Below are 17,442 nucleotides of genomic sequence, written 5' to 3'. Positions count from 1 at the left end.
CACGAGGTGGACAATGCCAGGTACCAGGGCCACCAGTTTTCCTGAGGGGCAGAGGCAGACCCAGACCCTGCCCAGAAGGCATTCATTCCATCTGGTGGGGACAATGGATAAACTAAATGCAAAGTCAACTCTCAGCAAGGGAGCGGTAGAGATAAAAACTACTGAAAGTTCAGAAAATACCAAAGCCACTGTGGGCTGTGCAACAAGCCCTGAAGTTTTCCTGGGAAATGAAGGCTTGTAGTGAGCTTCAAACGCCAAATCAGATGTAATTAAATCAAAGAAAAGAAGCTATCAGGAAGGCAGGGAACCAGAAAATCCCACTACCCCTAACTTCTCCCCCATCCATCCCTGGCAAAAGGCAGCAGAAAGCCCGAAGCCTTAGAATTTCCTTCCAAGGAACAGACCTGGGCCAAGGGGAAGGGCAGGCATGACAACAGAAAGCCGGGCACCATGCGTCAGCCGGGTACCCACATGTGTCCCCACATCTGGGCTGGAGGGTCCCACGGAGGGCTGGCCCAGGATGCTGGGTTTTCACTTTCCCCCTTTTTTCCCATGGACCTGAATTTGGGTTTGTCTGGGAGTGTTTTCTTAAGCCCAAGTGTTTTTCCTGCAGCCCAGGCCCGCCCCTCCCTGCCCCTTCTGGCCGGTCTGCAGCGCCAGGCCAGTGAACCACTTTGATGCGCTCCCCTCCCCAGACTTCAATGTCGCTGTGTGCACGGCCCCTTTAATAAGTTATTTCCGTGGAAAACCCTGGTAACTCGGTTGTGAATCAAGCCTATAAACACCTCAAACCGATCAAAGCACCCAAGAAAGGGAGGGGGTGGGCATGTGAAGAAAATCTCTGACGGTAACTCACACACTGCTCCCTCAGAAGGCCTTGGAGGCCTGTTGTCAGAGGCCCCGCTGGGGCTGAGCCAGCCCAATGAAAAAATGACATGCCACCCCCAAGTCCAGGGATCCAAAGCCCGAAGGACACTGCCTGTCTGTGTGTCCCGGGGACCATGCAAGAGTCCCAACCAAATGCCCAGCAAGATTTACAGCCCAGAGAGGCAAAGCCAGCCGGCTGCGCCCGGGGTCCAGGAATGTAATGTTTTGGCTACTGGTGAAAGGCCCAGTTTATTGGAAACACACTTCTTTTCCAATGTTTGGTTTCCTTTCACTCTTTTCTCTGTTTTGTTTTTTCCCAGAGTGCACTGCCCAGGGCCTTCAAAAAGGATACTGAGCTAAAATCCTGCCTCAGGGGTGAAGGGGGGAGACGGGGTACGGGACCTGAATTCCTGTGTGGGCAGAGGCTCTGGACACCAAGTGGGGAGACTTCAGGTCTAGACCGAGCTCTACCACTTGGGAGTTGTGGGACCAAGGACAAGCACTGCCCCTCTCGGGATCTCAGTAAAATGGGTGGAATGAACGAAACGCCCCCTGAACTGTTTCTGACTGAATGCTGTGGCCTCGGACAGCAGTCGGGCAGGGCGTGGAATAAAGCTGCCCACAGACTAACATAGAGCCCAGCAATTCCACTCCCAGGTCTATACCCAGGTGAAGTATGTCCTTATATCCACAGAAAGGCTTGTCCAAGAATATTTACTGTATATCATCGGTAGGAGCCAGCAACTGGGAACTACCCATTAGTGGTGGAATGGATACATTAGACTAGGAGAACCGAGGTCTATGCCCAGAAATTATTATCCAGCGATAGTAATAATCCAACGAATGAGTGATCACAGGTGTCACAACAACATGAATGGGCCTTGCAAACATTCTGTTGAGTTAAAGAAGAGCCCACAGGATTAGGGGTTGCCAAAGGTTGGGGGGAGGGGCATGGGGGAGGGGAAGGCGGATGTCAAAAGATACAAACTTCCAGTTATAAGATAAATAAGACCTGGGGATGTAATGTACAGCACCCCGACTTAGTTAACACTGCTGTATGGTACACGGAAACGTTGTTAAGAGAGTAAATCCTAAGAGTTCTCATCACAAGAAAAAAAAATTTTAATTGTGTAGTGATAATGTTAACTAGACTGGTAATCGTGTCACGATATATTCATATATCAAACCATGATGTTGTCCACCTTGAATTAATACAATGTTATGTATCAATTAAAACAAAAAAGAAGAGCCCCGGTGTTTATGTACTTCCATTTGCACCAGGCTCAAAACCAGGAAAAGGAGTCCGTGCTGTTCCCAGTCAGGATGGAGCTTAGTTGCCTGTGAGGGGTGAAGGGTGACTGGAAAGACCCCTGAGGGGACTTTGGATGTCACCTTCTATTTCTTGATCTGGGCAGTAGTTACACAAATACATGAAGTTTGGAAATATTGTTCACTTGTATGTGCTTTTCTGCACACATATTATATACATCAGTAAAAAGTTTACATCAAGCAAACAAAACTCTACACTCCTGGGCCATACTAGCCTATCCTCAAAGGTTGCAGTCAATCCATCTATCAGTCAGAAGTATTTCGGGGCCTGCAGCCACGGCCCACCACAGAGGAAAGTCCTGCCCTCCCTGAAATGCCATTCCAGGTCCTCCCCACTTCTCCCTTCCCTGCCAGGACCACTCGTCTTCCCAGAACAGGCATCCTCACACCGTCTTTCTTTTGCCCAGCAGGTCCCCAGGCCTGGGTGCCCTTTCCTCTCCAGCCTAGTGAAACCCTCGGCTTCCTTCACGCCCAGCTCTGCTCCCAGCATCCCTCCATCCCTGCAGCCACCCTGGGCAGCGCTGTGTCTCAGCCCACACTGCCCACTCAGGAAACCGCACTCGCCCTGCCTCTCTAGGCCGAGATGAGATTCCCAGTTCCCTGAGAAGGCCCTCCCTTGACTATCTTCCCCTTCCTGCTACGCTATCCCTCATGCTACTACGTGGTGACCAATTCACTTCATTACCATTTTCTACAAATCCAATGTGCGCCACGCACTGTGCCACCTATGATACACAGGGCATCTCCATGGAGTCGATGGTGTTGCCCAGCCCACTTGTCAGAAGTGGAGTTAAGTAAGGCTGCAAAACAGAGGCTACCTCATGTAGAGCATAGGTCTGTCTGGCCTCCAAGCCTGCGCTTTTCACCCCTGCCTTCTTGGGTCCCCAGCACCCCCGTGTCATCTACACCCCTCACTCCACACCCGACTCTGAGGTCTAAAAGCAAGCGTGGACAGAGCTGAGTGGCTCATTTTATTTTTCAGTAAAGCTATTCAGACCCAAGGGAGGCATGAGGACCCAGGAAGGGCTGCCCCCGGCTTTCTTGAGCAATCACAGAGAACCCACCTTCCTGAGGACGGAAGCTGCGACATCCACATGGAACCAACCAGATACTTGCCTTCCGCTGAGCGTCTCAGAGCAAGTCACTTAACCTCCCAAACTCAGATTTCTCACCTGAAAACTGGAAGTTACAACACCCACTCCATCAGGTTATGGAGAGACCTGGTGTGTAGGCACCTGGTGACTCCAGAGGGACATTCAGATGTGACCTCCCTGGTGCTCTCAGAATACACATCAAAGCTACAGGGACTGGAGTCGGGGGCAGCTCACAAACATAACAGGTTGTTTTAAAAGGATATGTGTGCCTGTCCCCAGAAGTGACCAAATACAGGCTGGGGGCCCAGATACAGAAAAGGCTCCTGCCTTGAGAAGATGGCTAGATGCGCTAGGTCCCTTCTAGGTCCATCCAGACCTGGGTCATTAGCTCTGGCTGCATATCCGAATCTGCTGGGAATTTTTAAAAATCCTAATACCCAGTTGCTCCCCAAACACTTCTGGAATGGGGTCTGAGCTATTTAAAAAGCCTTCACGGGACTCTGTGAAAAGAGGGTTGAGAACCAATGAGGTAGACCAGTGGCCCATTTTACAGCTGGAGAAGCTGACTACCAAGAGATGTGGGAGAGAGCCAGGATGGGAGCTGCGTCTCTTGACCCCCAGGCCAGGTGCGGCACTACCTCTGCACTCAGAGGAAGCCCCTGGGGCTCTCTCCAGACTTTGTCTCGTGAGGAAGAGGGCTGGCAGTTACACACAGCCGGGCAGCCAGGTAGGAGGAGACGAGGTCTGTCTCCCCAAGTGCCTGGGCCCGCTCTCCCCTCCTCTCTCGGGTCAGACAGCAGCGGAGGCCCCAAAGGCAGGGCGCCCCCACCCCAAGTCAGGGTCTCTGAGCCTGAGACAGACAACATGAACTGAGTGAGTCCCGTTGTGTGGAGAAGCCTCTATGACTCACAAACACAATCCCGACATCCACTGGCCAGCACGCCAGGCCCTGAGCTGGACGCTCAGTGGAAAAGACCCTGCCCTCAGGATTAAGGTCCCTGAGCCCCATTCCCAACATCTGAGAAAAGCCTAGAGTCCTTGCTTGGGAAACAATGCCCCTCTTCTCCTGTGACCTTGCAGGCAGGCCTGGGAGGGACCCTGCCCATCCCTTGGCCCAGCAGGGCAGACCCTGAGGCCCAGAGAGGACGTGTGGTCGGTGGGAGACCACACAGCCACTGAGTGGACGGCTAGGGCTGAGGAGCGTCGTGCCTCAGGGCTGAACATAAGGCTGTGGACAGGAGGGTGGAGGGGTGGGGATACACAGTCTGGACATTCTGGGGCGCACGCATGCTGATGGGCTGATGTGGACAGCCTGTCTACCAGGGTGCCCATGGGATGCCCCATTTCAACCCATTCAACCCAAGAGGCCAGAGCTGGAGCCAGAGCCAGACAGCTGTACTATGCCCCCGTCCCTCTCCCAACATGCCCACTGAACACATCTGCCAAGCAATGTCCCTCCCTCAGCTGCTTCCCAGGCTGAGGAGCCCCCAGCCCAGCTCTGCCCCACTCTTCCTGATTTCAGCTTGTGTGATGGAGCCCCCATCTCTATCTTCTCCTCCCACCTGCCCCAGAAGGCCCAACAGCCCCGTCTCCCAGCTCTGTCTGGTGCTTGCAGTACCCTGGCCAACTCAGAAATCAAAATGGCTCCTAGGCTCCTATCTCTTAGTTCCCACCTCTCCTTCTAAAGATCAATTTGAGTCTCCGCAATGATTCACCTCAGTCTGGGACAGAGGCTGGGAGGTCCACTCCAGACCTGAGACCGCTGCTTTCCCAAACCCACACAACTTCTACCCCAAGGTGAGGGTAGCGTCCTTGCTCTGCACACGTGCCAGCCCCCAAGGCCTGACCTTCTGTGGCTGAGGGTACCAGGCCCTGAGTGGGGGCGAGGGGCACGTAGAAAAGCCTGTGAACCTCAGGAATTCTTTCCATCAGGGCAACTAGAAAAGCCACGCATCTCTGCTTCCCTTGGCAGCCAAGGGCCACAGAAGGAGAATGTTTAATATAAAAACATCTGACAAAGTACCTTCAGGATATATTTTTTGCATCAAAGAAGGAGCTCTTGGCAACAGCCACTCTCCCCTGACCAGGAAACTTTCGAGCACGGCTCCCGATTGTTGCAGGCGCCCGGAGAAAGCATGCCAGCAAGTCTAGGAGGAGAGCGAGCCATGGGACCCAGCAGACACATGGTTGTGATTAGGCTATATACAAGCAAGTTTACTTTCTGGAATTTCAGGTCTCTGAGAAAACCTGCCGGTTCCCCTCGGTGATGCAGGCCACCCGAGGCACGGTGAGGGTAGGGGCCACGTGCCACTAGCTCTGAGTCAAGCAGTGCTAGATAAGCACAGGACTCCCCTTCGCCCAAGCCTCCTCTCAGAAGCCCATCTACCCTCCATCTCACTGGTCATTCCTTTCTTCATCCAGCAACCATCCTGAGCAGAGCTGCTCTGGGGCCTGGTGACAGTTGTTCATGCCGAATCTTGGATGCCCAGGGTCACAGAGGCCCCCGAGGAGCCAGAACTATGTGACTCCTACATCTTCCAGGGGGCAGAGAAGGCACCGTGCCAGACACTGGGGAACCCAAGGGGCCAGACTGCCTGTGTACTGATCCCAGTTATACTGCTTTCTTGCTGGGTGATCTTGGGCAAATTACTTAACCTCTCTGAGCCTCTGTTACTTCTTTAATTTGGCTAATAAAAATGGCTACCGCATAAGAGTTGTGGGGAGGATTCCATGAATGAATATGTACACAGAACTTAGAGAGTGCCTCGCAGAGCTCTGTGTTAGCTGTGATTCTTAAATATGTGTTTGGATATTTGTTTTTATCTTTACGTGTTCTCTCTCTCTGGATATCTTTCTCCCAGGCAAAAATTCATTCATTCATTCATTCATTCATTCCACAATGACCTCTGGCTATGGGCTAGGCCCTGTGCTGGATGCCAGACAAGGTCCAGAGCCCCTTCAGGACCAAGTGTACCACAGGGGTCCCCTGCCCCAGTGACAACAGTCCGTCCGTTCCAGTCCATTCCTGCAAATTCAAGACACCCTCTCCGGATTCACCTTTCCCTATTCTCCCATCTCTCACATATTAACCTTCTCATCACAAACAAACTCAGACACAGCGTTCTGCACAAGCTGTTCCTTCTACAGGCTGTCTATGTCCTGTTAGCTTCTCAGTGAACTCCTAGTCATCCTACAAAACCTAACTCAGAATCACTTTCTCCTTGAAGCTTTCCTGAACACCCCATTCCCACCCTAAGAGTCTTCTGGCTCCTGTTTCTGAGCCAGTGCTAAGCCGTGCCCACAGTACCACAGCACTTAGCAAAATCACTCCCCATGCTTTGCTTGACGTCTTCCTCTCCTGACCATCAGCTCCTCAACGGGAAGGTCCGGGCTTTCATCATTTTGTACTACCTGATACTGGCCTGCAGTAAATTCTTAATAAATGTTCAGTACATTGACTTGTTACTCCAAAGCCTATAGTCAGGAAACATACCAGCCCTGGGGTCTTCTGCAGAGGGTATAAAAGCTGGTGATCTCTGGCGAGTCAGTCGCCCTCTCTGGGCCTTGGGTTCTTTACTGGTCAAGTATACTCTCACTGCAGTCCCCAAGCTTTAGTGCTCTGGGATTGGGGTGTGGCGTATCCAGGACACTGATGACCTCCCTCCACGTGGTGCTGTCCGAGGCCTTCATTTTGCTTTGGGACAATCATGAGAAGCTCAGATTCTGTGGGCCAGAAGCCCCAGCTCTCCACACAACCCCTCACGGCCCAGGAGCTGGTACCTTCTGCCTGGAACACATCAGCATCCAGGGGTCCCAGAGATCAGGGGCCCAATGGCCCTAAGGTACCGCTGAGCAAACTGAGACTGGGATGTAAGGAGCGCCTGAGGTCACACGGCAGGGTAAGGGACACAGCCAAGTCTGGAACCCACTCTGGCTTCGTGGCCAACCAGGATGCCCAGAACCCTTCCACCACTGCCCAGTACACCCAGGGCTGCTGAAGCCACCTCTGTCACTCACCCTTCACCCCTCACTACCTCTTCTCCAGCCTCAAACAAGCAACCCAGAAAGAATGGGTCCCCCTGTGAGATACCCCGGAGGTTCTAAGGAGGGAAGAGGCTCTTTTTAGTCTTCGGTCAAAGCTAAAAAAATGCAAGGCAGAGGCTTAATGTAAGTTCCAAATGCTGCTGATTTGGAAAGCGGAAGTGAGTGCTCCTTCTCCGTCACCCCCACCGGCAGAGAAGGCAAGGAGTCTGAGGCCATTTCTGAATTGGAAATGGCAAGCTGGTCCTGGTCTGGGAGCTCAGGGTCCCTCCCGAAACCTGTCTGCCACCTCCAGGCTGCAGCCTGACCGCGGGGGTAGGCAGAGTGGGTGTGGCCACACGCAAGGGCCAGCTCTTACCATGGAGACTGATCTAAGTTCAAGTCTAATTGTGTCAGGACAGCAGGTAAGACGTCCTTCCTGTTCTCCAAAGCCAAATAAAACCCTCTTTTCAGCTAAAACGTTACCCTCTGCCCATTCACGAGGCATATGCATTATCGTGTGTCAGGATTCAGCACTGTCATGTACGGCAATGTCATCCAGGCCTGTCACCCAGGTGTGATCAGTTTGCAAAACTTCACTGAGCTAGACACCTACCTATGCACTCTGTATATTATAGTACAAAGTTTAAAAAAAAACACATTATCCAGGCCCTGGCTTCACTCTGCCTCATCTCCCACCAAAGCCTGGTGCTTTGCTTCCCGACGCCTCTGACCTCCTTTCGCTTCCCAACGCATTAGGCTGTCTTCACACCTCCAAGTCTTTGCACCTGCTGTTCCTTATACCTTGAACTCATCTCCTATCCCCACATCTTATCTCTTTGGTAGACTCCTATTCATCCTGTAAAACTCAACATGGATATCACCTCTTCCAGGGAGTCTTCCTGGGTCATCTCCCCACCACAACAAGAGTTGATCACTAATCCTTTCTTTCTCTAGTCTGCCTCTTACACTACTCATTTCTACTGTTTGTGTCTTTACCTGTCTGTGAGTTCCTTGAGGGCACAGATGATGTCATTTTTATCTCTGTGCCCCCAGACCTAAGCACAGAGGCTGACATACTGTAATGGCCTTGGCTGATTCACAGGCATCATCTAATTTAAGCCTCACCATAAGATAAGAGTGTTATCATCCCCATTTTACAGGTGAGAAAACTGAGGGACAGTGTGGTTATGTGGATTCCCCAAAGTCCAAGTAGGAAATGGCACAGCTGGGACTTGATCCCAGGGTACATTGGTGCACAGCCCATGCTCTTCTGCCCACCTTACTACAGAGGCTCTGCAAACACTGGCTGGACTGGTTGGGCGCTCTGGAGAACAAGGGGCTCAAGGGTCTGTGTCAGACGAGGGCATCTGAGGGCAGGATCGGGGCCTGGAATGAGCAAGCGGCGGGAGACAATACTGCATCAACACACTCGTCTCCCCGTGTCTGTGGGCACCAACGGTGAACATCACACAGCACCAACCCTGACAGGGACCACTGAGGAAAGGAAGCAGGTGGGTGGGCAGCAGGGAGCCACTGAGGCTGTAAACTAGCTCTACTTGCTTATGCTTGCTGTGTGGCCCTCAGCCACTCTCCTAACCTCTCAGAGCCTCTGTTCCCAAACTCTGTCAATCTGCAGAATGCAAGGGTCCTAGAGAAGGATATACGCCTTCAAGGAGTGTAGTCTGGTTGGTGGAGGAAAGACACCCACATCCTGCTGAACCCCCAACTCTCCACGTGGTGCTGGGTAGCTCCCTTTCTTCCCCAGGCCTTCTCCTCTTTAAAATGAGGGGCCTGTCCTAGCTGATGGAGCTCGAAAGAAACCAGCAAGCTCTGAGGACTGAGAAGCCAGAACATACATCCAAGGTCAGCAAAAGGGACAGCCCTGTCCCCATGACAGGCAGCTTATGCCATGCCTTGCATACAGTGGGTGCTTAATAAAGCACTGGAACAGTTACCCAGTAGGCACTAGAATAGGGTACCAGAGGGGAGTCACTGGTTCCTGAAGAGGCCTGCTCAGTGCTGCATCCCCAACCCCACAGCACGGAGTCAGGCAGAGCCAGCTTCTAAAGCAGCCCCACCACCTCAAGCTCTTGTTAAATGGTCCAGAGCTCACTCAGCACCCAGTACCGAGCCTGACCTGGCTGCTCCTTGTCTCACCCAGGGCACAAAGCTCCTTGTGTCCTGCTCATTCTCTTCCACTAGCCTAGAGTACTGTAGAGCAGAGAGAACCCTGCTCTCTTCCCTCAGCCCTCCTCAGATGGCCATTCCCATGTGGCCCTTCATCCTACCAGCCACTCACACCTTAGTATGAATTTAAACAGCTAATCTTGCTTTCATCCCCAAACTAAACTGAAATCCAGGGACTGGCAGAGAGGTGGAGATGTTGCAGAGAGGAAGAGGAAGAAGATGGCCCAAGGGGGGCTTTAGACAGTCAGGGGACAGTGCGTCAGGCCCTGAGTTAAGCCAGGAACCCAGAGTGTCAGGCTCTGCTCCTTGCTGAGGGATCTGGTGAAGTCACTTGCCCCCTCTGAGCTTCAGTTTTCTGGGCTGTTCAGAGGGGATCACGTATCTAGATTTGGAGCTGGTGTAGGGAGCAGATGAATGTTGTGTCAACCATTCCGAAGAGAGCTGAAATAAGACAGTCCCCTGTCTGCCACCCCCGATATGTTCTTGACTGCCCAGCTGTGACTGAGCCTCAAAATTCCCACCATTCCTTCTGAAGTGGCCTCAACAACAGGACAGGAAAGTGAAGCAGAGACCTTGGAGCTGGATAAAAATAGACAGCCCCAGGCGGGGTGCTGGGATTGTCATTGTACAAGACAAACAAGGGCGGTCTCCGTCCTGGGGCTGCAGACACGCTGGTCTAGCAGGTCACCCATCCCAAGGCACTGAGAAGGGGGGGGCTCTGGAGAGGCCTGGGGCGGCTGTCTGCTGTGGTCTCGTCTGGTCTGCAAGTTCTGCCTGATGTGGTGTGGACAAGCACGGAGGCCAGCGTCTCTCGCCAGCCCCCCACCCCTATCCTTGGTACTTAAATTGGGATCAGCCGCCCCCAGGCTCCTTTTGATCACTCTAGGTTGGCCCCCAGGGTGTGCCTCCAGGTGGGGGATGGGACCCCTTGCTGTGGAAGGCTGGCAGGGCCCACAGGGGAGAGAGCTGGACAGTCACACTGCTCAGGCTCCCATCCTCAACCTGGCACTGCCAGTTTGTAATCTGGGCAGCTGGCCCAGCCATGAGCCTCAGTTTCCTCACCTGTGAAATAGGGGGAATCACGTCTATGTCACTGGGTTGTGATAAAGATTAACTGAGATGCAGAATGACCAGCACTTAGCAAAGCGCTAAGTAGTGAGTGTCAAAAATGTCAACTGTTGTCGTCAACAGCAGCATTATCCGTCCTACAACACCCAATGGCATGGTCTGGCCCTCACCTCCCACCCGGGCCTCAGGCACAGCCCTGCATTCCATCCGCGCAGGATGAGTCCTGCCTTCCTCATCCACACAGACCTCCATCCCTCTGGGCCTTTTCCCCACCCGAGGGGGGCTCCCTGCCGGAGCCTGTCCTCCAGTGTGACGGCCACCAAGACCCCAGGTCTGTGAGCTCCCAGGAGGCAGGGGCAGTGCCAGCCCATTGGTCCTCAGACCCCCAGGCACGAGTAAACGGGGAAACCTGAACAGTGAACGTCTGGAGCAGGAGGAGATGCATGTCGTGCCGGGGTGGCGACAACGAGGAATGACACTCACCTACCAGGACCTCCTGGCACTCAGACCAAAGCCCACTAGACGCCATTCAATCTCCTCCCCACAGAAAATCCCAAACTTGCTCCGAGTTCCTTCAGCCCCTTAGAATGCCAAGCCACTAGATGCCAAATTTCCTCACGAGAACCACACAGTCCTCGTAGATCAACCAGAGCCTCCTCCGTGGCCAGGACCAAAGACTGCTCGGGGATAACTGGGCGGGAATCCCAAACAGCCCCCAAAGCAGCCAGACCCCGTGGCTCCCAGCCTCCAGACGATGCTCTCTCCTGGGAACCAGATGGGGGTTGGACCTCCTACAGGTGCTTTGGGGTCTGCTCCTTCCCACCTGGGCCACACACCACGCCCACGATGGGATGACAGAGATCAAAAGAGACTCTGTCCGTGAACACACTGTGAAACCGTAAGGCATCTCCACACATGGAAGTTTCCACAATTAATGACGGGGGAAAGGGGATGTCAAAAACTTACCCACCCACCCAACCAATGTCAAATGAGATCCATCTAAATTAAATACCTTTAGGGTTGGCAAGAACACAGAATCGTGCATTCAGAAATACTTTCAATCCCCTTCTACAAGATTATATGTGGCTTCCATCCCCATAGGCACAGAAGAAAAAGAATGGATTAAAATGTTCACTTCTTGTGTCCATCTGGTTAGATCTTTCAGGGAAAGACACTATAACCAAGTAGGCCAAAAGGCAGAGAAGAAAACAAAGTAGCCCAGTAGAGGGGCCATCCGAGACGAGAAGGTAAGTAGGACCCAGAGGACCTGGACCCCAGTACAGCTGTGCCATGAGCCCCCCTATGAGACCCTGTACAAGACAATTCCTGCTCCTGCTTCTCGTTTCTCCGTCTTTGAAACAGATGTACTCCTGTCACCTCCCACGGCTGTGACGGGATAGACAATGAATGGCGAAGGGCTCTGGACGTGGGAAATGGCCAGGCACCACGAGAAGCCGGCATCGTGTAGTCACCGGGAGAGTATGGTGAGGACAGTCCGAACTCTGTGCGAAATAAGTTTATAGGAGGTACACTCAGCCCTTGCAAAGTACAGGGCAAAACAGTGGTGATGGAGGAGCAGAGTGGCAAATGGCTATGCTACTACGTGCCCCTGGGGAAGTTCCTTCACCGTTCTTCTGAGATGCATGTAAAGGGGCCGAAGTAAACACTCAACATGGCCCCAAGTAAACACTCGACAGCTCTGCTCATGGCACAGGCCTGCAGCAGGGGAAAGACAGTTGCGATGCAGACAGAAGTCTTCACCCCGACATCCAGCCCTGCCCACTCGGGCAGCACCTGCAGCCCAAGGGGCTGTCACTGTGCTCCAGGAGCCAGGCCACAAGCCCCCGCTCTTCTCATAGCACAGAACCTTCCATGCTCCCAAAGGGCCCCACAGACCTTGGCACCCAAGTCCCGCCCAGTCCTCGATGCCCCCAGGTCACCACCAACGTCTCATTTCTTCAGGTAAGTATGATTTAGGTATTCCCGGAATGCCCCTATGGCCAACATTTAATTGCAGGGATTGGGGAGCTCCAAACCGGGGTTCTTTCTGCTCCCTAGCCCAGCATCTACTGCTCAGGGAGAGATATAGAAACCTCTGGCCTCTGTCAAACCCCGTTTACCAGTCTACCCACTCCATTTCCCCCTCTTCTGACCCTTCCCAGAGTGAGGACAGGAAGAGAAACCCATGACGAGAGAAATGTATACACGCACATCTATTTGCTGCCTGCCAGCAGCTGGCAAAAGAAGACCCCTTGCTAAAATGAGAGATGAAGAATTATGCCGGGCTTTACTCATTTCTACAAGAGACATGGTAGAGACAACTGGTTAAAACACGGATTGACATATACTTTAAGCTATCCTCGTTAGGTCTCATTCATACAGACTCTTAACCCCAGCACCACCAGTCAGGAAGGGGTGGGAGGAAAAGGGGAAAGAAAAAGAGGGGGAATATCAAAAAGGCCTCTATCAAGGACCACCCCCATCCGTCCTCTCCTGTAAACTCAACATGGCCCCAACAACGTGCAGAGAAAAACCAATGCCAACCTGAGAATTCACCAGGAGCAGTGATGAGGGAGTTGGTGGCCTCCGTTTCAGTGTAAGACAATGTGGAATCAGATAGATCTATGGGGAGGAAAGAGAAAGAGAATTTAGTTGGGGAGGGGGGGCAGGGAGGGCACCTCCCTTTCCTGCTTTCTCATGCATCTGTGTGGGCGTGTGTGCACGTGCACGTGTGTGCACACAAGTGCTTGCAAAGGGCAGCATGTCCCTCCCAACTTTCTGATGCCACTCTGTAACTCTGTTCCATGATCATACCAGGCCAGGCCAGCCAGCCCTGGAACTCTTCTGGAAAATGCTGACTACTGCAGCCCTGGCACCTGAAAAAGTTGCAATTGCTCTGACCACAGAAATAACCCAAGTTCAGGGGACTGAGCAAGTAGCAACTTGGAGCCTCCTTGGGTAAGGTTAAATTAAGCCCCTAAACAATTCATAGTTGCTGTACTTAATTACAACCATTAAAATTCTTGAAGTTGTTCCTTCTTGCTTCCTTCCTTCCTTCCTTCCTCTCGCTGGAGCTGGGGAAACTCTGTTTTAACAAGTTATCAGCCATCCTCACTCTGTCCCGCTTACACCCCTCTAATTAAGGGCTCAAGCATTTGCTCCCAGAGTAACTTTTCTTCTCTCTCTTCTCCTCCACTCCCTCACATCTAAACCTGTTCACAGAGCAACTTTCAATGCCTGGACTGTTTTTTTGTGTTGTGTTGTGTTTTTTTTTAAGGCGTTTATTTTTTGTAAGTAGTTTTAAGTACTTCACATGGCGTGCATTATCTGTTTTCCCCTCTCTACAGTGCAGTTCGATGGGGAAAGGAAAAGCTTTCGCAGGTTTTTTTCTTGAACCCTGAGCTGCTAGCTTGACAAGCTGATGCCTTTTGGGGCAAGCCGACTTGGAAAATGTTTCCTGGGCCCGTGCCTCCTGCCACCAGCCATGGGGTGTTATTCCTGTGAAGGGACAGGCCTGTCCAGGAGTCGCAAGGCATGTCCTGGGAGGCCTGCACCATTTTCGTCTCATCTTCTCACCCACCACAACCCAGGTATGGCTCAGCAGGTCCCACACCTGGCTCCCGAGAGGCACCCCAGGCTGGGGATTCCTGGGGTAAAAACCGTTAGCCTACGCTTTTACCAGCTAGAATTCCATTCCATCCTGCAGGATTTTTTGTTTTTCCCCTTTTACCACATGGCTTCGGGAGCGGGAAGATGAAACATTAACCAATTTGGCCTTTTTTTTTTTTTTTTTCATTTCCCACTTGCCAGATGCTGACTGGGTGTTCTGGGTTTTATTTTGTTTTTTGGTCTCATGTGATCACTGAGGCTTAGAAGGGCACTGACTTGTTGTTTATGAGAAAGCAACAATGCAAGGAAAAGAAAATACTACAAAAAAGAACTCAGACTATTTATCAGGGCACGAAAAAGTTATCGGCTGTTAAAACGTGTTTGGAGGAAAATAAGGACAGATGGAAAAATCTCTTCAAAAAAAAAAAAAAAAAAAGGAACAACCTCAATGACTCCGTGGGAACTTCTTTAAAGATTGTTGCTTTTAATAACTAATGTTCCCCAAGTGTTCAGCACCCCGAGTATCACTGCCACTTCTTGTTTGAAGTAGCAACATCACAGGCTGGACCCTATTTCTCAGTGAAAGACTGTGGAGCCAACACAGGCAGCTTTGTAAGGTTCCCAGGAGTGGGAACAACAGGCAGTTTCCACCTCTCACAGCTATTAGGTTGGTGCAAAAGCAATTGTGGTTTAAAAGGTGAAAAACAATTACAAAAACCGCAATTACTTTTGCACCAGCCTAACAGTAAGTCCCTACCATGCACTCTCCAAACCCTCACACATTGGAGCTTCTAGGGAGGCCCTCGAAGTCTGAAGTGTCTTCGGGGTGTTATAGAAAAAGAACACTCCCTACCTTGATCACTGCGTAAGCCCCAAGAAGGGACCCCATCTGGAAGTTGGGGAGCCCCAGGTTCAAGTCCATCCTACCTCCACTCTTAGCAAAATCAGGAGTTACCAACATTTTTTGCAAAGGGCCCAATAGTAAGTATTTGCAGCCTCGCGAGCCATACAATCTCTGCTGCAATTATTCAAGTCTGCACAGTGGTGTGGGAGCCGCCACAGACAATATGGAAACCGGTGACCGTGGCTGCGTTCCAGCAGAACTTTACTACAGGCACGGAAATGTGAATTTCATATAATTGTCACATGTCATGAAATATTCGTCTTCTCTTGATTTTTTTTTTAAGCCTCTAAGAAAGTGAAAATCATTCTTAGCTCACGAGCCGTACAAAAACAGATGGTGGTCTGGAGTTGCAGACCCCTGAGCTGTATGATCACCAGCAAATGTCACTTCCTCTTTCTATGGCCTCAGTTGTCCCAATCACAAGATCACCAGGACACCTGTTGATTTCCAAATGGTCACTCTGCAGGGCTGCAAGGTGTCTGGATTTTTGCTGCTTTATCACAGGCTGACCCATAATTCCTCAGGGCAATGGTCCTTGACATTCAAACTGAGGTGCTACATTTGCTAAGAATATTTGAAGGGGGTTTTTTGTGTCCCCCCCCCCAATGGAAATAGGGATCTTCTAAATGACTAGTGGAACAATGCTGACTTATGAAATGCTGAGACAGGCCTATGAGGGAAAGATGGAGAACCGGACATTGAATAGGGGGTTGCTCTGGGTTTCTGCCTCAGCCCTGCTGCTGGTTAGTTGGGGTCCCTCCCTGTCCCTCGGTCTGATTCCTCATCTACGAAGTGACATGGTCCCACTAGATGACCTCTCCAGTTCCCCAGAGAACTAAATACATCTCCTCTATCCACGGAGGCTCATGCATCGGGAAGAACAATGAGGAAGCTGCCCTCTGACTCACACCCTGTCATACGACAGCCTCTGTCCGCCTAGACTGAGGTCAAACTCCTGGAGGGAGCGGATGGGCACTTCTGACTCCACAGGGGGCCTGGAAGGCAAACTGGACTGGATGCCTGCGAGTCGACAACACTTAGACGGGACCTCCCATGTGATGCTGACACATGCTACTGGGAAGAGGCCTTTACCCAAAACAAAACAAAACCCACTTTTTGTGGTCGCTTGATGGAATGTGTTAGCATCACTGCCACGCCATCTGACTTTTAAAGCTTGAGTCCCACGGGAACGGCCTAGGTCACAAAGCTTCTCTCCTGGTCCTACTGAGGCCAAACTAACTCAGCCCACCACCAGGATTCTCCCCTAGAGGCAACAGGAGGGCCAGGACACAGGCCACATCTACTTCTAAAACCACATGCATCTACTCCGGAACATGAGCTGTTTCTGTAGCCCCGAGGTTTATAGAAAGTTTACAGACAGCACATTCTACTTCTGAATGGGACCTGTCGAAAATGACATTCCCACCTCCACCAAACTGTGTAAGTGTTCTCGCCCAGGTGAACTTCGTGGCTTAAAAAGGGGGGGAACATTCAGTTCCTCTCAACAGACTTCTTGCTCAACCTATTTACCATAGTCATAATTAATACACACTAACGGAGAACAATCTAAGGCTAGGGAGGGAGAGAAAGGAAAAGAGACAAATACCAACCCACCTCCAATGAGACGCTTAAGTCGAAACCCATTCATCTCCCACAGGCCCATGTTTAAAGGTCACAGAGAGGTTAATGATGAGCTGAGGAATTTCAAGATGTAAATAGCCTGCTGCAGAGGCTGGGTCTGCTTTGGCCCAACGGAGGGTGTGCTTGTAAAACTTCACCCATTTCAAAGGCAACCAGGCCGGCGGCTGGCCCCCCTCCCCTCCAGCCCTTCAGCACAGAGGCTGGGCGGGCAGGCACCAGCTCTGGACTGAAAGGGGAGCCCAGGATGAACACACCTCCCCAAGGGTCAGGAGGAGGACACACTTACCCAGTGGCTTGTACTCGTCCCGAGGAGACAGCCGAGAGTAGGGGGGTGGTGGTGATTCTGGAAGACAGGAGACAGCATGTCACTACCAGGGTGGGCAAGTTCACACCTAGGGGTTCTACATGCTTTTGATTATTGGTTTTCTCCACTAATAACCCAGCCCCCAGGAAGCCCTCTTTTTCTCCCACTACCTCTGCTACTCAGACCCACTAGAACATCATGGCCCAACAGTAAGGCCGCAGGCCTGGGGTCCAGACTTGGGATCAAACCCTGCTCTTTGGTTGTGTGAACTTGGGCAAGTTACTTCACCTCTCTGAGCCCGTTACCTCAGCTCTAAAATGGGGGAAATAATCATATGGACCTCCAGGGTTTGCCAGGAGGGCAAAAGAAGATAATGTATGTAAAATGCTTAGTACAGCTCTTGGTAGTGTGGAAAA

At 51.7% G+C, this 17,442-nt stretch overlaps 1 protein-coding gene across 1 annotated transcript in view; it reads right to left on the bottom strand.

The window, feature by feature from the left end:
• The window catches only part of SMAD6 (SMAD family member 6), a 73,552-nt gene that overhangs the window by 48,006 nt on the left and 8,104 nt on the right, over positions 1–17,442 (bottom strand). The window contains exons 2-3 of the mRNA XM_081050554.1: positions 17,009–17,065; positions 13,113–13,190 (exon numbers count right to left, since the gene is read on the bottom strand). Of these exons, the coding sequence (XP_080906680.1) occupies positions 13,113–13,190; positions 17,009–17,065 (135 nt within the window). The remainder of the gene's footprint in view (positions 1–13,112; positions 13,191–17,008; positions 17,066–17,442) is intronic.

Source organism: Rhinolophus hipposideros, assembly GCF_964194185.1.
Source record: "Rhinolophus hipposideros genome assembly, chromosome: 5".
Taxonomy (NCBI): domain Eukaryota; kingdom Metazoa; phylum Chordata; class Mammalia; order Chiroptera; family Rhinolophidae; genus Rhinolophus; species Rhinolophus hipposideros.
The sequence above is the reverse complement of the archived record's forward strand: the minus strand, read 5'-3'. Positions and strand labels throughout refer to the sequence as shown.